The sequence below is a fragment of the Malaclemys terrapin genome, chromosome 4 (genome assembly GCF_027887155.1).
Source record: "Malaclemys terrapin pileata isolate rMalTer1 chromosome 4, rMalTer1.hap1, whole genome shotgun sequence".
Lineage (NCBI taxonomy): Eukaryota > Metazoa > Chordata > Testudines > Emydidae > Malaclemys > Malaclemys terrapin.
In genome coordinates this window covers 44,936,365-44,958,173 of record NC_071508.1, presented here as the reverse complement: position 1 = coordinate 44,958,173, position 21,809 = coordinate 44,936,365, and the positions used below count along the sequence as shown (strand labels likewise).

The 21,809-nt window shown below is 48.7% G+C and overlaps 1 protein-coding gene across 2 annotated transcripts in view; it reads left to right on the top strand.

Moving 5' to 3' along the window:
• DUSP8 (dual specificity phosphatase 8) overlaps positions 1-21,809 on the top strand; it is an 80,648-nt gene that overhangs the window by 51,365 nt on the left and 7,474 nt on the right. The window contains exons 1-2 of one of the 2 annotated variants that reach the window (XM_054027950.1): positions 10,460-10,796; positions 21,539-21,705. In XM_054027950.1, the coding sequence (XP_053883925.1) occupies positions 10,679-10,796; positions 21,539-21,705 (285 nt within the window). In that variant the 5' untranslated portion in view covers positions 10,460-10,678. Of the gene's footprint in view, positions 1-10,459; positions 10,797-21,538; positions 21,706-21,809 lie in introns of those variants that run through there. The other variant, XM_054027949.1, reaches the window with a different exon arrangement.

Below are 21,809 nucleotides of genomic sequence, written 5' to 3'. Positions count from 1 at the left end.
AAGAGACTGGAACTGTGTAGTTTAGAGGGGAGATGGATAAGGGACATACTGGAGGTGTCAGAATAACCAGTGGGGTAGAGATGGGAAATCAGGCGCGTCTATTTACCCTTTCTCATAGAACAAGAAGAAGGGTGCAGCCAATGAATTTGAAAGGCAGCAAGTTTAAAACAGAAAAATCATTATGTTCTTATGTAAAAATACACTTTTTCACACAGAACTTAGGCAACTGTGATAGGTATGGTTGAAGTTAAGTGCCTAGCAGGATTGAAAACCAGGGTCAGGGCACTTCTGTGGCTGAGAGCATCCACACTGACATTAGATAGGATAAAAAATATAAACCTCCTGCTTCAAGTCATAAACCAGAAATTAACTAATGGGGGGTGGGGGCTGAGAAGGAAACTGCCGTCTGGGCAGGTTATTCCATCATTGTCCATTGTGGACATTCTAGCACTTTCCTCTGAAGTGTTTGGTATTTGCCACCAAGAGAGCCAGGATTCCAGACTAGTTGGGGCCTTATTGGTCCGATCTGGTTTGGCAGTGTCTAGGCATAGCATCCTGAGGCTTTTTTTATTCTTAGAGCCCAAGTGTGCACAATGTCTAGTCTGTGCCATACCCCCTGAGTGCTTTCTCAGTTTCCCCAGGCAGTTCCCTTTGTCAGGTCACTGTCCAGGGGACTGAAGTGTCTTGCCATAAAGTGTCCTCTGTAGCAGGGGTAACCTCCAGCCGTGACACCTAGGATCATGTGATGATATCAGATCTCCAAGCTGAGCAAGGATCAGGCTTGTTGGCATATGGATGGAAGATCTCCAAGGTAAATCCAGACTGATTTTGTAGGTGGCACTCTCTGCTCTGTGTCATTATCCAAAGAGTGCTCCAGGATAGTGCTGGAGGACATTGTATGACTGGGAGCCATTTGTGGTCACTAAAGGTCCCATGGCAATTTGTCACAAAAAGTGAGATTTTAAAATCTGATTTCATGGACAAATTCCAACTCCGGTAACTCCATTCTGCCAGCCTTCTCCCCCCCCCCCCCCCCCCAAGTTTCTTGTTCTAAATTATTGTAGTGCTGCTTGGCTGCTGAAATTGCTTGGCTGAAGCATTCCATGGCAGCTGCATCCCGGTGGTGCGTGACATTTCTATAGATTTGGTCTGCAAAGTGTTTGGGAACCCTTCAGTATTGTCTCTGTTGGGGACCATGGATTCCTATTATTATTTTTGTAGTGCCTAGGAGACCCAGGAATGGACCAGGACCCCATTGTGCTAGGCGCTGTTCAGACACAGAACCAAAAGATAATCCTGGCCCCAAAGAGCTAATCTATTACATCACATACAGATGTTAAATAATAATAATAGGGATGGGCTGACCGGGACTCCTCGTCTGCTCTCTGAAGGTGGAGCTAAGGCCAGTGACCCGAAGTCTACAAACTCCATACGAGTTCCACGGTATCTTTTCTCAGCCTTGTTCACTCTGCCTCACGCCGTAGCTTAGCAATGATGCTCCAGGGCAGAGCCATAGTGTTATTTTCCGTGGGGAAGAGACTGTACAGTCTGTGCTCGAGGAAAACAAAGAGATTGTTCAGACCACTCAGTAGGCACCCCCCTTTTACCAAACTGTCCGTTTAAGCACACTGGGCCAGATCCGTAGCTGGTGTAAATGAGCTGTGACAGACCCAGACCAGTGGGGTATAGGAGTCTGGAAGAGGGCAAATATACTGGTCACTGGATGAGTAGTTTTCTGTTCCCTGAGTGACCAGAGCAGGGGCTGCACTAGAGTAATCAGGAACCTGCTAGAACCAGTTAAGGCAGGCAGGCTAATTAGGACACCTGGAGCCAATTAAGGAGAAGCTGCTAGAATCAATTAAGGCAGGCTAATCAGGGCACCTGGGTTTTAAAAAGGAGCTCACTTCAGTTTGTGGTGTGAGTGTGAGGAGCTGGGAGTAAGAGGCACAAGGAGCTGAGAGGGTGTGGGTGTGCTGCTGGAGGACTGAGGAGCACAAGTGTTATCGGATACTAGGAGGAAGGTCCTGTGGTGAGAATAAGGAAGGTGTTTGGAGGAGGCCATGGGGAAGTAGCCCAGGGAGTTGTAGCTGTCATGCAGCTGTTACAGGAGGCACTATAGACGGCTGCAGTCTACAGGGCCCTGGGCTGGAACCCGGAGTAGAGGGCGGGCCTGGGTTCCCCCCAAACCTCCCCAGTGACCTGGACTGTGGGTTCTCCCAGAGGGGAAGGTCTCTGGGCTGTTCCCCAACCCACATGGTGAATCTCTGAGGCAAGAAAATCCGCCAATAAGCGCAGGACCAACCAAGATAGAGGAGGAACTTTGTCACAGAGCGTACCTCCACTGAAATCAGTTCAGCATTGACCTGCCCCTTGTGGTGCTGTGTACACCAGTGCGAAGTGGAATGCAACACATTACGTTCTGACTTAGTAGTATTCTATGCCCCTTCTGCACTGATGGAAATCACACCGAAGGTGCAAGGCAGTGGTGAACCTGGCCCTTGGCAGGCACCCATTCCAAGTAGTGAGGTGTATTTAGACAAGTACAGTTCTCCCTGATGGCTGTGCACCCTGCTCTTATCGTTGCTCTCCCCACTTGGAGCGAGGTCATCCTGCGTTTTTCATTGCAGAAGGGACTGGTCAAAAATAAGTGGGGATGGGATTTGTAAGAAAAAGATTTTCCAATTTGTATTTTTTCCAAGTAAGAAATTGCAGAGAAACTAGAAAAGTTCTAACCAAGGTTGTTGGTCAAAGAAAAGGGGCGGGGATATTTTTTCCCCCAAACTCTTTCTCAAAATATCAGATTTTCATCAAATTTTTAAATGTTACCCAGTTAGATTTGCAGATTGTCTGGTGAGTGAGTGAAAGACTGCTCTGGAAGGCATGTCTGGCTCTTAGCTCTGTTGGTGCTGCGACTCACTGCCTGATATCTAGTGGCAGGGAGTTCCACAGCTGAGAGTCTACTGCAGGGAATACTTTCTGTCCTGAGCTCACAAGAGTTTTCTCTGAGCTCTTTTAGTTGTTCCCATTGCTGTTGCAGGAGGTCATGGAGCATGGCGTTGTCTGGGAGAAGTGGGATGTACCCTATCCAAAAATCTGTAGATGCAGCACTAGGGAGCTGCCAGAGAAAAGACAACATTAGGAGTTGTCAGGAGCCCACAGGGCTCTGCTGGTTTATTTAATGAAATGCTCTGGACACGGAATAACTTTGCCCAATATTTATTATTGTCTCATCTGCCTTGAAGGGGGAAGTGTGAGCAGTTTGGCTGAATGGAAATCTGCCAGCACTGTGCTAAGTGGATAGAGAGGTCACCTTGTTCCAGGGTAGCTTCTGTAAATATCTTTATTTCCTCTGCTGAAATGTCCTTGTGTAACTAGCTACTGTTGTGCTTCTTCAGGAATCACAACAGATATCCCTGCACCTCCTCCACAGGGACTGTATTTCCTTTTTCCAGCAGTGGGAGAATGCTACTATTATAAATGCTGCTCAGTCAGGGCAGTGGCCCTTTCTGCTCTGATACGAATAGGGTCAGCACTTAGTATATGGACCTGAAAATACATGGCCACATGCTAACACATTAAGCCTAGTCCTGATGATTTAATACCCCACGGTGCAATTACTATAGAGTATGTTTGCTGTCCAAGTCATTTACAGTTACTGGGCCAAATTCTGCCCTCTCTTTCACCCATGCAGCCCCGTTTCAAGTCCAACTAGTGCCTCTGAACCTGTTCAGAAATGTGCCTCCCCCTCATTTGTGTACGTCTGTGCAGGTCTTTTCATGGATAATTACTGGGGGACCCCTAGCCCAACTAATTTGTTTGCACCAGCCGTAGGACCCTGCTCTCCAGCTGCCTATAAAAAAGGGAGCAAGAATATACCACTCAATACACAAGAAGTTTAGCTTTCAATCAGGCACCTTAACAGAACATCTAGCTCCCACCTTAGGATGCCCACATGGGTGCCAGTTTTAGACCCCCTTATACCTGCATGGGTGTCTAGATGTGGAGTGTCACTGGCCAGGGCAACTGCACCAGTATTTTCCCTCAGTGGTCCAGCAAGGGCATGTACGCTCAGGCTTCACCACTGTTTCTGGGTGAAGACCTGCAGCTCTCTCCCTTCTGACGGGGTTATTTCTAGGCTGCCAGTTCCCACCCTTCACTGTGTATTTCCCAGGCTGCCCAGGACACTGGTTGGTGTCTGTTCTGAGTCAGTTAAAGGTGTAATTGCAACACTCGAGGTTCCACACAGCATTTCCTAGGCAAGCCTACTTTATTCTTAAGGTAAAAAAACATTACAGATAAAACTCATTAAAAACAATTAAAGAACCTACATGCATGCTAATAAGCTCAGCAGAATTCACCCCAATCTTAACATGGATTCTGGCAGGAACAGTTCTTCAGATCCCCACCAAAGGATGATTCCTTGTGGTTACAAGTTCATCACATCTTCAAGCTCAAAGCAAGTACCCATTCTTATGTGGCCTCAAGAGGCCCAGTCCTACCCTAAAGCTGGAGTCCTCTGTGGCTTGGGGGTCCTGTCCACTTGCTGAATCAGGAAGAAGGCCCTGAGCTTGTTTAAAACTAGTCTATTGCTCTAAAAACCCTTTTTGTCTGCTGGTCCCTGGAGAGTCTAGTTTGAACCAGTATATGTGTACCTCTCCACCTCAGTAGTTTACCCTTCCTATGGAAATACATAGTATCCCAATAACAAATATATAATTGTCTTTTTAATGCACTGGATCCCAAAAGTATTAACCTAATTCAATAAACTTCATTCAGGATATTGCAGGAAAATGTCCTATGACAATGCCTATGTTTGGTGGAGCGATAACTGGCTGAAGTGTGTTTTTCCTCTTGCTTCTCCCCAAGCACCTGATTTTCAGAGGGACAGAGAATCCAGAATAACAGCTGAACACAGTAGGAGATGCTGGGAGCTGGCACGTAAAAAAAAAGAAAAAGAATCAAATCACTAGCTTGTGTCTAAATATGGTCTTAGAATCCTAACTGTGGGCACTAGGGTTTTTTTTGTTGTTGTTGTTGTTTTACAGTCGTGGCCCCATTGACTGACTAACTCTGTCACATGGCCGTTCTCAGTTTCAAAATAACAGAGGAGCTGCTTTCTTTACGGCAGCAAAATCCTGTAAAACGGCCTAGGTTGGGCCAGGGCAGAGATGCAATGGCACTGAATGCTGTGCCTGCTGGGTGAGCCCAGGCTGTTTGGAAATGGAATCTTTCGAGGGTAGTGTTCATGGAGGATTCTACCTTGTGCTACCTCACAACCACTGCTCTGGTAGGTACTTAAATCCAGCTGTGGTTGCTTGTTATCAAAGCAAAGTGAGTGGGGATTGGCGCGTAATATCCAAATCCCCTTTTGTGTGCTAGGAAGCAGTGGTTTCTCCAGGCTGAGGTGTAGCATCCTGGTAAGCTCTCACTCCTTCCCATCACACCCCACCCTTGCATTTGAACTCAGGGATATCTTTGCCTGTTTTCTTCCCAGGGGGAGCAGTGGCTGCATTGCTAGGATGGGTTAAGCCAGGTCACGTATGTATGAGCTGATTGTATTCCTGGCCTATGTTCTAAACATCCCTGTTTAGTAACACTGTCGTCAGAGGACTTGTTTTCCTGATTCTATAATTATTCCTTGGAGCTTACCCCCCCCCCCCCGCCCGGCTGCATGTTTAACAATTGGACCAAAAAGGGGAGACAAGGATGGGGGGGGGGCAGGACGGGACTGGGAGAACAAGTTGCCAAGAGTTGCAAAACTATGTCATTTCATATCTCATTTCTGGAAAGCTAAAGGGGGGGAAGGAAACTTTTCCCAGTAAATGATCCTGGTGGACAGGAACCTGTGCCCAGTTATGATTTCCTTCCTTTTGAGCAACCTAGTACCCCTCCCTTCCCTCATCATCCCCTTTTCCTGAGGCCCATGTGAAAGGGTTGAAATTGCAATGATTATAAGCTCCCTGTGATGGAAGGTGGGAGGGCAACGCTGGACACTAACCAGTTGGGTTATCGCCAATCCTTGCATGTGTATGTAAGTGCTGAAGACAGACTCTTTGCTCCTTGGTATTGCAGACACTTCATGCCAGTTTCCTCCCAAGTATCCTGCTGCTGACTTCAGTGGAGTTACACCCGGGATGACTCGAACCCTTACTAGCATTTATGATGATGTATGCTGTAGGAGTACCGAGGTGACCCAATGGGGGTAGGCAGTGGGCACACACCTGGGAAGAGAGAGTTCCTGCCACAAGCAACCTACAGTCTAAATAGACAAGCGAGGCAAGAAGGAAGCACTGTTCCCATTTTACAGATGGGGGAACTGAGGCACAGAGAGATTTACCCAAGGTCACACAGGAAGTTTGGAGCAGAGGTAGGACCTGAACCCGGATCTTCTGTGTCCCAGCAGCTTACCTACAAGACCATGCTTTCTCTCTGATCATCATTTTAATGTATGTTACCTCCTTTGTCAATGGTTGATTTTATCTTTTCCCCCTTCTCTTCTTGAAGAGCCCCCTTGTCCCAACGTTGCATTACTGCCCTTGCCATTATGTATTTAACAAACAGAAGAGGCTTGTATGTAAGAAGTCCTATCCCTGGAGCCACTAAAAACTAGATGGAACCACCTGCTGTGCCATACACCAGAGAGGTCAGTCCTGTAGTGGCCACCTCGAGAGAGAGCCTCCTCAGGGTGAGGGATTCTTTTCATCTCTCATGTCTATGCAGAATGATCTAAAAGGAATGGTAAATATGAGAACATTTCTCTTCCTTCCCCATATTAGCCCCCAAATGGGGCCGCACCTGGTGAAGGAAAGGGGTGGAGGTTCAGGAGCAGAGCAGGGGAGAGGCAACTAAAGGAATGTCAACACTGCCGCTGGAAACATGCTTCCCGGCTGGGGTAGACAGATGCCCCAACCACCGCCCATCTTATCCCATTTACACTGCTATTTTTAGCAGACTAGCTCTGCTTGAGGTAGCGCATATCTATCTACTTGCACCTCCAAGCTGCAGTGTAGAGCTACTCTGAGGAGGGTGAGCTAGAGTTATTTCTAGGGAGGAATTTGCAGTTGGAATTGGGTTAATTACTGCTTCCCATGAAAACGGGTTCTGTTGTCTGTGGGCGCATTTGTCTTTTAGGAGGGTGGGCGGGGATGCAGAGCATGGGCCAACCTTTCATATGAAGGGCTCTGCTAAAACATCCTGCATTATAGATCTCAGGCAGAGATGCCCCAGCTGTGCTGGGCAGAGCCAAAAAGCAGGTCCAAACTCTTCCTGAAGGAACCTGCAGCCCCAAAAAACTTAGCTTTAGGATCTCTCAGCCATGAGGAAGTTAGTCCCTCCTGTTACTAGAGGGTAGCAAAGGAAGACAATATATTCATAGATTTCAAGACCCACAGGGACAATTATGATCATGTAGCATAGGACAGACCATAGGATTTCAAGCAGTAATTCCTGCATAGAGTCCATAATTAGATCATCTCATGGGAAATGGGATTTGCCAGTGCTGCCATCTGGGTGTAATTGGATTCCCATCCATATTGCAAATGCAACTGTGTTGGAGGAACTGGTTGCAGCAGAGTTGTCCTCCGACATGGTTGCAGCATAAATGGGACCATGCAATGTAGACAGGACTATGAATCTACAATACATGATGGAAGCATGTTTTATACTTCCCCCATCACCGCGTTAAGTGTAGCATAAATAGTACCACCTGAAGTGCAACAGCATCTGTTGTCCCCATCCTCTTTGCCAGTCAATGTCGTGCTTGTTGGGAAGAGACCCAGGTTGTGGGAACAACTTCCCAGGTTCCCAAGCATTGCTTTTGGTTGAACACTGATCCTTTTTTCCAACCTGGTTTGAATGTGCTTTGAATGTTATCCAACCTCAGGCTCTGACCCGCATCTGACAATAATAAAACTCACAATAACAAGCCTCATTAAAACACTGGCTCCACAAGCTGGTGGGGGGGAAGGGAGGTTCATTTAGTGCTGGTGACCGCATCTCACGTGATGTCACTTCTAAGGAAAAACATTGACGTCTCCCATGTATAACTCAGCCTTGCATTTCTCAGCTTGTAAATCTTCAGAGTTTAAAGATACAATGTGTCCCATCTGCCTAGCCTAATCCTGAGCAATTTTCTGGAGGTTTGGGAAGAATTCAGAACAAGTAACCTTTAAGGAACTGATGAGATATTTTAAAGAGTCCAAGGGTTTGTGGGAGCCAGGGAAGGAGAATGAATACTTCTCTCCCAAAAGAGGAAGAGGGCCTGCTCATGAGGTCACAGTTCATGAATCAAGCCACATTATGAATGGGAACAGACCATTCATGTATGTAACTTTTCACTGTATTTTACACCTGAAAAGAAGCCTAGGCAATGCATGTGTCTCCTCCAGTAGATACTAGGGTGTACATAGAGAGGCGTGTCTCAAACAGAGAAGAGGCAATGCCTTAGAAGAATGCAGATGGGATTTGGAGCCATTTGCATCTAGCCTGCAGGTTTGACTCCCCTGCAGATTGGGTGTTATTGGAAGTTGTCTTCTCATGAGTGTTTGGCCCATGTGAGTTCTGAGGTTTCAATCCAGGTCTTAACGAACGAGTGACCATGTCACAAAATCTACCACTGTAACTGGGCCACATTGGTGCCCTTATGTGGATGGCCTGCGTCACCACTCAGTATAGAGACCAAGAAGCACTTGGGAGAGAGAGTAAAGATGGCCTAATGGTTAGAGCACTAATGTAGGGCTTGGGAGAGTGGGTTCAAGTCTTTGCTCCATCACAGAACTGTGTGACCCTGGGCAAGTCATTCAGAGCAGGTCTATACATAAAACGCTGCGCCAGTGCAGCCGTGCTGCTGGAGCACTTCAGTGAAGATGCTATTAAGGCCACTGGGAGAGCTCCCATCGGTGTACTTAATCCACCTGTGTGAGAGGCAGTAGCTCTGGCAACAGGCTGGCTTCTCCCGTCAACATTGCACTGTCTACACTGGGGATTAGGTTGGTATAACTGTTGCGCAGGGGTGTGAAAAATCTGGAGCAATGTGGTTATACCAATGAACGTTTATAGTGTATATCTGGCTTTTGAGCTCCACAGAAGCTCTTCTTCAGGTCTGGGAAACACTCAGTGTCCCAGCTCAATACAAGGTGGAACAGATTATTGAGCATAAGCAGTTAACACATGTTTTAAGAGGCCATTCAAGGTGAATTGGCTCATTAACACCAATAAAAGATATTCCCTCATCAGCGGTGTCTCTTGTATCCTGGGACCAGTACAGCTACAACAACACTGCCCACAGAATCATTTAGAATCTTTCCTGCTGATTTCTCTGACCCCTAGGGTTTTCTGACAGAGGAAGCAGGTAGAACTCTGTGTATAGTGGTAAGCAGTTACACCAAGTGCTGAGGTTAGGGGTGCGGTAAGACTGAACAAGACTCAGATCCTCAAACTCCAGCCCCACCTCCTGTTCTTCCTCTTCAAAATCAGTCAGGGTGTCCTGACTCGCTACTTAAATCCAGTGTAGCCACCAATCCCAGATCAACCCCTTTTCCATGCTCTTTCTACAGTACTTATATGGCCCACCTCACTGCAGTATTTGAGCACCACCCAATCTTTATTGGGTTTATCCCCATAACGCCCCTGCGAAGTAGGGTTGTGCTGTTATCCCCATTTTTCAGATGGGGAGCTGAGGCACAGAGAGACTAAGTGACTTCCCCAATGTCACACAGGCAGTCCATGGCAGAGCTTGGACTCAAACCCAGGTCTCCCAAATTCTAGGTGAGTGCCCTAACTGCTGGACCATTCTTCCCTTATTATTGCGTCCCAGCAACCCTCACCTGCAGCCTACGTGTCTGCCAGATTACTCCTCCCATCCCCCCAGTTCCTTTTCTCAAGAAAAACCTTCTGCTCTCAGGTTTCAATGAAAAAGAACATCAACGAGTTAAAAAGAAACAAGCCAGTCTCCTCGTTGTGTCTACCACTGAGAACACCGGGTGATGGGGAAAGGTTTGCTGTGCTCCATCCAGAATCATAAAAACACTGTACTTAGCATGTGTGTTAGTGCTTAGGTACCATGGCGATGGACCCTGGATAATTGCATTAGATAGACAGTACAGAGCTTTCTACCTTCAACTCACTGTACAACTATTAACTCATCAAAGTAAATCACGCTCATTTCAGATGGAACAAAGGTCTGTTTGCTGCAGCTCCTCTTGCCTTCAGGGAGCTGACCGTCCCCTGCAGGCGTTCAGGGAGCAATTATTTCGGAGAGCAAGCAAGGTCAATGGGGGAAAAAATGGGATGTTGCCCCTTTAAGCAGCTGAGTGAAGCATGTGTCAGTGGTGTAGCCTATGAGTTAAACTGCGTGTCTGTGTGCTGAGTAAGGAATGCGGTTGCATGCCTGACCCCTTAGCTATGATCAGCAGGGTTGTTGCTCATGTGCTGAGCTCATTCAGGCTCGCGGGAGCTGGAGTTGCGCACACACGCAGGGAGAGAGAGGATAGAAAAGAAGCTCTAGTGCTGGAAAAGGGTGTTAGTGTCTCTCTCGTCCCCATTCCCCCCCCCTTTATTTTAATTCCTGCTGGACCCTGGATTTGGGGGGCGAGTTTGGGCTTTTTTTTTTTTTTTGCCTGCCAGCTGTTGTTTTGCTAGGGCAAGCAGTGCCTCTGTGAGACGCAGCCCAGCTGCCTGGATGCCTCTGGATGTTATGATTACACCCTCCGAGGACCAGTTCTGGATGGACATGCATGAGGGGCAGATGAAGCTGAAAATCAGGGTGCGGAGGATGAAGGAGAGCAGGGACATGCGAGGTTTGTTGGCCAGCTCCTTTCCTTTAGGTGCCGGGGGTGCTGTTTGTTGAGCCTGACCCATGCTGTAAGAGGCTGTCTTTGCAGAACTGCTGATGTGCAGGCAATGTAAAGGTGTCGGGCAGCTGGCATCTTGCAGGCATGAGGATACAGGGAGCATTTTTGGATGGGGGGGAATACTAGCAATTTTCAACCTTTGCAATTTCAGGAAGCTTTTTGGGGGGCATCTGGCCTGTCCCTCCAGGGGCGCGGGGGGTAGCAAAGGAAGAAATGAGATCTTTCGCTGCAGAGCATGGCAGGTGAGGTTCTGCTGTTGACTGCAAGGGGAAAGGGAAAGATGAGACTGGCATTAGGAGGTGGTGTCAGCTGGGTTTCCCCCTGTGACTTGCTTGGGCTCCCATCTAGAAACCAGGAGTGCTGCTTGTTTAGTGGGACTAGCTAAGCTGGGACTAAATCCTGCAAGTTTGGAGTGGCTAAGCAGGAGTGGAAGAGAACACTCCCAGGAGGAAGGTGGGGGGCTCCGTCCTTATGTAGCCATACTTGCACTCCTCCAGGGCAGGAGGACACAGAGGAGATGGTATATTCTGCAACTCCAGGCATTAAGCAGTATCATGCATTGGTTGCTGGGCTGCTAGGGGCCAGTGAGGCAATTGTCATCTGTCCCCATGTGCAAAGGACGTGGGGTGGGGGCCAAAGGGAGGCATTTCCCCCAGAAGAAAGTGATGATTGCGGACAGGGTGTTCAAAAAAACAATATTAAGAAAGTGACACTGCTTTAGCCCGCCTCCAACCAACCAAATAGCCCCTGCTGCTGTTTCACTTCTCCCCACTGAGACGATCACTAAATTCCCCTCTTGCAAGTGCCTTCTTAAAAAAGGGCTTTTGCAATGTCTTAGCTCCACAGCACTAGGGTGAGAGGAGGAAAGGGTGAAATTAAATAGAGCGGCTTAAAATATGCCTAGCCTCAAATGACCTAGTTTACCAAATGGTTTAATCAAGCAACTCTTCCCCCCCCACACACACCCCACCCCACCATCGTCATCCCTTAAAATGGGAATCTGCTAAATGAGCTTGGCATGTTTTTGTGGCGTGAGCCACATAACCCAGTGATGGTGTAATTAGTAATAGGTCAGTCGTGGAAATGACACATTCTTCTTTACTTAGAACAAGTCAAGCTGGTCCGGAGCAGGCGCAGTCACCAGAGGAAAATCAGGACAAGCAACTTTGGGGGCTGGAACTGTGGGTTTCTTTCTTTTTTTAAGGAAGTACCAAAAACCCAGTTGGCAAGACGAGGGGAGGAGCAGGCAACAAGGCTTACCCGGTCTTTAGGCTTGTAGGATGAATCTACGAGGTCAACAACTGCTGGCATAAAATCAAGAATAAGTATTGGCCAGGACAGCCAAAGGAGGCTCGAGGTTGGTGGGTGGAAGCAGTTTGGGAGGGAAGGAAGTGACTAGTGGGGAATGTATATGGATCAGTAATGGGGCGCTAGTTCATCTGCTTCTCATACCAACAGCCTGGAGGAAAGAACCTGCAATGGGAGGTTGAAATCTCCTGATGGTGTCAAATTAAGGGAGAGGGAGGGTATAAAGAGAGAGGTCAGTCCATACAACACTGCGAGATTCAGCGTGAGTAGGAGCAGCGAGGGTAGATGTAAGTTTCTCTCCAGTGTGATAAGGTTGGAGGGAGTGGAAGAACCTGAATAGAGAATATATCCTCGTAGACCATAAAACACAGAGCAGAAGGAGGGTCTGGGGAGCCAGCAAACACAGCTGTGGGGATCTTCTAATTTAGCCCTTTTATAAGGAAACTGAGGCCACATCTGGAATGCTCTGGGAATTCTGGCGATGTCTTGTACAAAAAGGAATATTGGAGACGTATGTAGGCATTGTCCAGCAGAGGGCGAGTTGACCTGACTCTGAGGAGGGCAGAATCTTTAGTTAGTTGGGAAGAAGGGAAACCAGAACTCATTTCTTAATTACAGAGAAGATGACACAAAGCCACAAATTTCCCACACAGGTGCCCATACACCTCAGTCCTGACCTGCAGCCTCCCCTGCTATTGCAGTGCTGGGTCCTGACCAGCATTGATACTTGCTCCTCCAGCTAGGGTGACCAGACATCCTGATTTTATAGGGACAGTCCCAATTTTAGGGTCTTTTTTCTTATACAGGCTCCTATTACCCCCCACCCCCTGTCCTGTAACACTTATTTCAGCGGGAAGCTTGGTGGGGTGGGGGTTGTTCTTATGCATTGAGACGGTCATTGTGCAAAAACAAAAGGGCTAAACGTGGAACCTCGTCCAATGGAAAACTAATGAGGATGGCGGAGCGAAGGGGAAATCTAAAACTTCCCAGAGAGCAGGAGGCCCTGACCCACACCAAGAAAATTTCCAAAGGGTGATGAGTAAGGGTGTTAGTAAAGGCCCTTTCATCATCTCACTCAGCAGCTGGCATGAATGGGCCACCCCCAAGCAAAACAATGAGGTAGGAGCCAGGGGAGGGATGCTGCAGTGAGGGATTTTCCCAGAGGCCGAGGAAATGATGCTACTTTGGTATCTGAAGGCAGCTGTCCTTGTCCAGCCCCTCTGCTCTATGTGCTTTTCTCCCTTTTTCTGCCCTGATTCGAAGGAATCTTGGCCAGCGTGTTCAGTCATGTCACTGACTAGGAGAACAAGGTAGGTTTAGCTGAGACTGAATAAGAAACAAAGGGCTGGTATTTTTTTAGGGGCCAGATCCTGCAGTTCTCAGTTCTTTACTCTCTCATTGATTCACTGCCCAAGTAAGGACTACAGGGTTTGTGCCCCAATTCAGCAAGGTACTTAAGCACATGCCTAACTTTAAGCATCTCTCATTGACTTCAGTGGGACTCGTCCTTTCGCTTAGGCATGTGTTTAAATATCTTGCTGAATTGAGGCCTTGACCCTTAAGGAGGAAAGTGACATCTCTGTTATTCAAAGACAAGAATGCTTCCAGCTGTTTAAAAGCCTGTAATGAATATCCCCAGGCACGTCGGAGGCTGTGGATTCACTGCTGGCACCGCCAAGCAGCTTGGGAACCCCAGGCACAGTTATGAGCACAGAGGTTTTAAATGGCGATATCACAGGAAACAGCTCTTCATGCTGGTCCCTCTATCGAGGGGCAGGCGATCTGGAAGCAGATGGCTTTATGTAATCCAGGAGTGAGAGCCAGCCCTGGCTGGGCTGTGCAGGAGCAACATGAGACTAGTGTTCATAAGGCCGTACCTGACTTGTGTGAAACTGCTGCACCTTTTCTACATGCTCATCAGGGAGCATCTCTGAATCCTGAGCCCGCTGCCTGCGTTTACTGACACCAACGTGCAGGGAGGGAGGAGTCTACTGTGACTCTCCCCCTCAAAGGCACAGAGATGTTGGGGGGGGGGGAGGGACTGTCTCGCCCTAGAGCGGATGCGCTTTAGCACCTCCAGGCGGAGGCACCTTTTGTCTCCCAGGCGTAGGTCCTGTGCCGCTCTAGGTCATACCAAAAGGTGGGGTTTCAGGCTGCAGTGCAGGCTCAGGTACCCGACATCAGTCATACCAGGAAGGCTATTACAGCAGCCACTGCCGTTAAACAGCAGTTATTGGAAAGATGGGGACCAGCCATAACTTGTCGCTAGACCGAAACTCCAGTGTCTACTGGCTGCTCCCAGGCTGCCCCTGGAGACAGAGGAAGATGGGGCAGAATGGCCCGTGAGCCAGCTAGCTCAAATGGAGGCTGTCGCTCTGTGGCTGTGCCTCCGTCCCCCTCCTCTTCTCTGCTAAGGACAGCTCTGCTCTTGCTGATGTGAAAGTGCAACCCTCCTTCCCGGGCCCGTTCCAGAGGGCCCGTGTTGCGTGCACAAAAAAAAGGGAGGGGTGAGTACATGGGACACTTTTCTGCTGTCTAATATGGCTTACCACAGACTGCCCTTATGCTCTCCGGGGGAGAGGGTTGTTTGTGGAAAGCACGTGCACCAGTGCATCAGAGGCACCCGTGGGAGCTGGAGACTGCCAGAGAGCACCTCCAGGAGCAAAGCGCTGTCTCTGCATTAGAGCATCGCTTTGGCACTTGTTATTGCGGGAGGGGGGTTGTTTATATAAAGCCTAATCCTTCCCCGTTGAAGTCAATGGGAGTTTTCCCTTTTATTCTGATGGGAGCAGGACCAAGGCCCCAGTGGCACAGATAGGCATGATGTTTCAGTGGAGACTTGGAGGGGTGAACCCATGTGGCTGGAAATAAAGGGGGAGCCTGGGGCCCTCAAAACAACAGGTTAACAGGTTTTCAAGCCAAGATGACCCCGTTACTCTCTCTGTGCGCTCCATGGCATCGTGTGTTGTTTCCAGCCTGCAAGGAAACCTGACTGGAGCAGCAAAGCATCACAGCTGGCTCAGCCCAACACAGTCCCATAAGCCCAAGTGGAATGTCCACCTGGTTTTAACAGTGGAGGATGCGGATGGCCCTGTTTAACGTGCCACACGTCCCTTTTGATCTCACTTCAGTACTTCCCCACATTTCCCTGCCTTGCCTTCATATTTCAAAGGGTTTTCTAAGCCCTTTAATCCCTAGAGGAGAATGAGGATCACATTTCCCTCTCTCCCCGTCCTCCCTTGTGAAGGCAAAGGCTGGTAACTTTTGATTCTGAATGCATACCTTTTATCAAAGTCCCCTTCCCCCTGCCCTCGCAGCTGCTTTCCCAACTGCTGGCTTTTCCTGTGATCATAGTGAGAGCGGCAATGGAGTGGGTCTGTGCTGCCTGGCTGAGTGTGAATGAGGACAGCAGGGGATGTCTCTTGTTCTGCTGCACTGGAGTCTATTACTGGTCTTAATACTCTACAATATTCTTCCCTTTATGGATGTATATATCCACAAAGCTGGGGTTTACCACCCAGGAGGAGAAACAATAGGACTCTGCTCTTACCTTCACCTAGAACTTGCTACAGTTTGCACAGGGTCATATAGAACACACCATCGGGGGCAGTCCTGCCCTGGCAGAGAGATGGATTGGATGGCCCAATAGGTTTGTACTGTCCCAAAATTCTTGGACATGATCTAGAACACCGTGGGCATTGTTGATGTGTGGGGGTGTCTAGAGAAAAGTCCTCTGACTGTTATTTCTATGACTGTTCAAATCATGGGCCAAATCTTCAGCTGGTGTAAATCAACTCCATTGACTTCAGGAGAGTGACAGTTTGTGCCAGCTGAGGACAGTCACTAGACCACTTGTGAAGCTTAAGTCTGCTACTGTCTCCTAGCGCAGGCAATGGAGGCAGCTTCTTCTTTCAAATCCAGAGATCCCAGGTTTGATAGTTATTCAGCAGTGATTATGGAGACCCTCACCTATATTTATGTCTTTCCTAGGCCATGTCTGTGGGTGCATTTTCTTCCCCTGTGATGGTGGCACAAAGCAGCTAAGCACCATTACAAGTGTGCATCTATTTTTGTCTTGGTGTTTGAGATGTGCTTTGTACATTGGCTCTTAATTATCCAGGCGTGTAGTGAGATGATTGTACAGGGCTCCTTGTTCTCTCTGTAACCCTCTGACTGTTGTATTTATCACTGGCCTGTCATCCCAGGAGGGAAGCTCTCATGATTCTCCGCAATCTATCAGCGGGCCAGGTGGTATGAGAAGATGTTACAGCTCAAAGGGAACGGCAGCTGCTTTCTCTGACAAATGTCTGGGCTTTTAAAGAACTCCAAGGCCCACTGCCCTCACCCTTGAACTTTCCCAGTTTTCCCAGTGAAAGTAGTTTTTAATGGGTGGTTGTCACTGATATCCTCTGTGACAATCTGGGGCTGGAGGAAGCGGCAGGGGGAGGGGGTTGAGAGTCTGGGATGTAGGGTAGGGGAAGAGGAGAGGGGATGGAAGTAAGAAATAGCTTCTTTCCTTTCAGTGTACAATAGGTAAGTGGTCCATGCTGCGTCCCTGGGTGAACATGACTCATGTCACCAGCAGCAAAGTGTCTAGAACATTGAGAAAAGCCTCTTACAGGGACGCTTGGGTAGTTTTACAAAGGGAGGGAGGCAGCAGGGCCTAGTAGTGAAAGCACAGGACTGGGAGGCAGGAGACCAGGGTTCTGTTCCCAGACTTGCTGTGTGACCTTGAGCAAGTCGCTTAGGCACTCTGTGCCTCTGTTTCCTCATCTGCTAAATGGGAACAATAACAATTCTATATATGCCAGTGGTGCTACAGTCCTTGCTGTCTGTAAAGTTCTTTGAGAGCCTGAGGTAGAAGGCACTAAGGGTTTTTCTTACTTCAGAGAGACTGACTGATCCATGAAGCTTGGGGATAGGTGGAGAGTCCCACCAGAGTCTTGATCCTGTGATGCGCTCACCTCTTGTAATTTTCTCTCCTCCGCTTCAGTGGGAGTAGCAGGTGTCAGCACTTCTCCTAGCCTCGGGCCCCACATCCACACACATCTCTCTGTTCGCTTGGACTCCACCGTCGCATGATGTAGGTAACTCTAGAAGCCAGGAAAACATTGGATTTAGTAGGGAATGTTTTCTAAAGCCCTCAGGAATGCTGGAGTCCAGGCCAAGGATAAGGTTCTGTGCATTGCAAGGGACCAGCTCCTTATCCAAGAGCCTCAGCCAGTGCTCCTGCTTGAGGGAGCATCCAGAAAAAACCCGAGATCTCTTTCCACCCACTCCACCCCAAATACAGATTCTCACCCCCACTCTTAGTTCCATGCGTGCCAGGAGAATCCCACTGCCAGCCCCAGGGAGGTGTTAGCATTACAAATAAAAGACTAGAACGGCCCCCTCTTGTTCTGAATTAACGCTAAAACATGGTGTATTGTGTAGGTAAGGGAAAGCCCAAGTATTGCTTGGAATGCTGCCAGGGACAGTTACTGCCTTTGGGGTGATTTTAAGAAGCTGCTTTGCTTTCCAAAAACTTAAGACTTGCTGTAGCTGCACGTTCTAAGGCTGGGTTTTGTATCCCTGAAAGTTCGGAGGTGTTGGGGCCTGATGTCCTCAGCTCAAGGCTGTCTCCCCAGTTCCCTTTCAAACCCTGGGATTGCTCAATAGCTGTGAGCAATGATGTTTGGGAGGAAATAAGGTTTATGTGGAAAGAGGTTTATGAAGGGACAGAGCGGAAAATGTTAAAAGTTTTGCTCAGCTAGGACTCTGTCAAGCAAAGCACGTAAGCGTGATGTTAAAGTGAAGCACAAGAGTAGTTTAAATGACTTCAACGGGATGACTCGCGTTCTTAAAGTTAAGCATGTGCTTAGGTGCTTTGTTGTGGGCCATATAGGGAGCATGTCTCCTCCCTAGAGGTAGTTGGGGCATACAAACTTGAGGCAAGGGTGACTCTGTCCCTTTCAGTGAATCTCCCCGTGCACACTTCCCAGCCCCCTGTGTCACTTGCCTGTGCTTTCCCCAGCAGAGCCAGCAAAGGATCTGCAGGCAGGCAAGTGCTGGCGGGGGCAAGAGGAGGGGGAGCATTGCTAGGAGAGTGCCAGCCAGCAAGTGCCAGCCTGCTTTAGCTATGATGTCACCTCGAACGCTCCTGGCTCCTAAAGAGAGTTTCGAGTTGTATAGGCCAATAATGAACATGAGCAAAGTAGAGGGGCCGGGGGCGGGGAGGCAGGCATTGATTCCCAACCTATACTCCAGGGGGAAGGGCGCACACCTTGCTCCAGGATGAAAAACACCCGTTTCTGTGCTATTAAGACTTCCTAAGCCTTTTGAGTGAACAAAGGATTATGGGCCCAAGCCTGGCCCTGGTACGGCTACGCATTCATTGCAAGACTAGACCTCCCCACACATACACCCTCCAAATGAAAGTACAGGAGATCGGTTGTTTTCCTTCCCTTGGCACTGATGACTGATAGAAGGAAAGGTCTCTCTGGGAGGGAGCAACAGGTAGCCCTTCTGCCTGGCTGCCCATTGTGCTGCATTGTCCACTGAACCTCTTCTGCAGTCTCCAGATGTGGACTCTTTGCACTCAAATCCCACTCTGCCTCATGATTTATGCTTCCTGGTGAGATTGATGTGGCCAGGGAGGGAGTGGGAGTAACCAAAGCTTGTGTGCACCTGTGCCGAGCGTCTTTCTTTCACTCTGATTTAATATCCCAATTGAGGGGGGTGATGTCATGTTTGAAAGAACCGGGGAGGAGGAAGTGTTGGAAGGTGCTTTCTTTAACTCTTCATATCCCAAGTCTCCACAGTCTTGGTAGCTGTTCTTGGTGATAAGTGCCAGCAACACAGGGAAGCTTAAGTGGCCAGAGGGGAGATATTGCAGGTTGGAGATCAATTTCTCTTCCAATATAGTGGCTTCCTTGGGCAAGTACAACTGGGCTGCCTGCTATGTGGCTGTGTTGGGAAAAGGCATTGTTCTTCAAAGGACTCAAAGTGAGGGCCAATGGCAAGGGGGTTGGTGTCTGTCCAAAGCAGCTTGGGGTTCCCATGGCATGGAAGATGAGGCATCTCCCTTGTTTGGAGGACTGAGGACCTCTTCCCCATCTGAGCAGAGATAGGGCCCAGGACTTGGACATTCAGTCTATGAGACCTGGCTGCTGCTGCTATCTGCAGAGACCATTGTGTCAACCCCTCCCCCACTTTACCCCAGAGCACTGGAGATTTGGTTTCAGCACTAGTCAGGACTTATCAGAGCCCCACATTGGGATCCAGTAAGGTAAGGATGGGGATTCTCAGGGGGGTTTGCTGTGAAGTTGGCAGGACCCTGCTGAGTATGACCTGGGGGAGGAGGGCCATGTTTCAGCCTCTTCCATCCCCCTAGAGGGGGAGGGGTTGGGTGGAAGGTCGTTAAGTGAACTTCAATAGATGTTTTAGTTCAGTTATGGAGATGGGCTGGATTCAAGGGGAGGGATTCTTATTTTACCTGAACTCGTCTCTATAGAAACAGAACCAGTCCCTATAGAAACAATGGCTGGGAGCTTCAGTGAGACCTAATGGATTTAGACTAGGGTGACTAGATAGCAAGTGTGAAAAAACAGGACACGGGGTGGGGGGTAATAGATGCCTATATAAGAAAAAGCCCCCAAATTCGGGACTGTCCCTATCAAATTGGGACATCTGGTCACCCTATTTTAGACATCCAGATTTCTCTGAAAGTCAATGGGAGTCAGGAACTTTGTTCAGCCTCTGTGAAACTCCCAGTCTGTATTACACTATCTATAGTCCCTAGTATCAAAAGCACAGAGTGGGGACGTACACCACTCGGGACCCTTCGTATTGACACGAGCGCTCGGCTTGGTAACCTAGACCAGATGTAGTTCTCGCTAAGGGTTGCTAGGCCTAACTCTGTGTGTGGAGAAAGGAGTCGGTGGGTGTTAAGAAACTCCCTCAAGAATGCAGGTCTCTTGCATGTATAACAAGTTAAAGCAGTGCAAGGAGGTACCATGTTGTGTGCTCTTTTCGGTAAATCCTGCATTTGGCTATGCTGTGGCCTAGCAGAGGTGTGGAGGCAGGAAACCTGAGTTCCCATTCCTGGCTTTGCCACTGGTCTAGGGCAAGTCGCTTCACCTCTCTGAGCCTCAGCATCCCCATCTGCAAAATGAACTAATGCTGTTACCTAATTGCATGGGGAGGTGAGGATTTGTACAGGTTCATACAGCGCTTGGAGATCCCTGGCTGGAAAGCGCAACAAGATTCTGTGCCCTGTTTCACCATTCCTTCTGTGTGAGCATGGCTATGATTTTCGGACTCAGAAGAGCTGCTCTGTATTTGGACTAGAGTTCTCAGAATTCTAGCTTCACTTGTCATCCCCTACCTGCTTCTGCCACCCCATAGCTATTCCTCTGAATCTGGTGTTTGGGGCTGTCTGAGCAAACCAGACACAAACAGGTTTGCAGCCTGCGCTGGCGCAGTGAATCGGACCCTTCTTGCTATCACGTTTAGCAACATCTGACCATGAAAAATTGCTCAGGAATCTGTTTTAAAAAAGTCAGATTCCACCCTCTCTGTCCAAATACTTTCTGCATCCCAGCCGCCCACCTCACTCCTCCTCTGCATGCGGACTCATTTTTCTAATTAGCACTGTACACAGGGCTGCATAATCAGGCAGGCATTCATTAGGAAAGAGACAGGAGGCGCTGTGTGTTTGGAGGAGGGGGGGTAAATGCCACTTAAAACACTGCGTGACTCTGACGCTGATCCTGCTCAAGTACAAAGGCCTGCAGCTATTTGTGCTCTGATCCTGTCAAAAACCGCAAGCTAAGCAGGGTCAGACTGGTTAGGTTGAAGACCTCCAAAGAACACCTAAGTACTGCAGCGAGCCGTTGCCATGTTCCTTAGCTGACTCTCTTCCCTTGAGCCACTGCCCAGTACAGTGATAGCAAACCACTGCGCTGCTGGGGTTGCTGTCATTTGGATCAGATCTAAAATCCTGGCGCTGACCACTTGTAGTCACTAAAAATCCCATGGAAGTATTTATATGAGAAAGAGAATTAGCCCTGGGGTCCTGGCCAAATTCTAACATAGGTTATTTAGTTCTGCCTCCCCCCAGCCTCCCCTGCACTTTCGGTATATTTCATTTACCTATAAGTTGGCACTGATGTCCATCATTAAGCTACTTGGTTGCCTACAATCAGTTAAACACCAGTCTCTTATGGGGCTGGCTTGATTATAATTGACTATCGGTATCTTCTTCCAGTTTTATTCTAGCACCAAGAATCCTTAACCATGATCAGAACCCCATTGTGCCAGGCACTTTACAGACACACAATGAGAGACCACCTCTGTCCTGGAGAGTTTACATAGTCTAAATCTTCTCCTTCTGTCTGCAGGGGGCTTTGCCACCTTCTCGTCTTGCTTCCCAGGACTCTGCGAAGGGAAACCAGCTGCCATCTTGCCAATGAGCATCTCCCAGCCATGCTTGCCAGTGGCCAATGTTGGCCCCACCCGCATCCTGCCTCATCTCTACCTGGGCTCCCAGAAAGATGTCCTAAACAAGGTACGGCCTTGCTGGTGGGGAGACATGCCTGCCCCATGCTGCCGTTGCCCCTTACCAATTGGAACAGGCCTATCCGGTCGGGGTGGCACGTGGGAGAAGCTCGT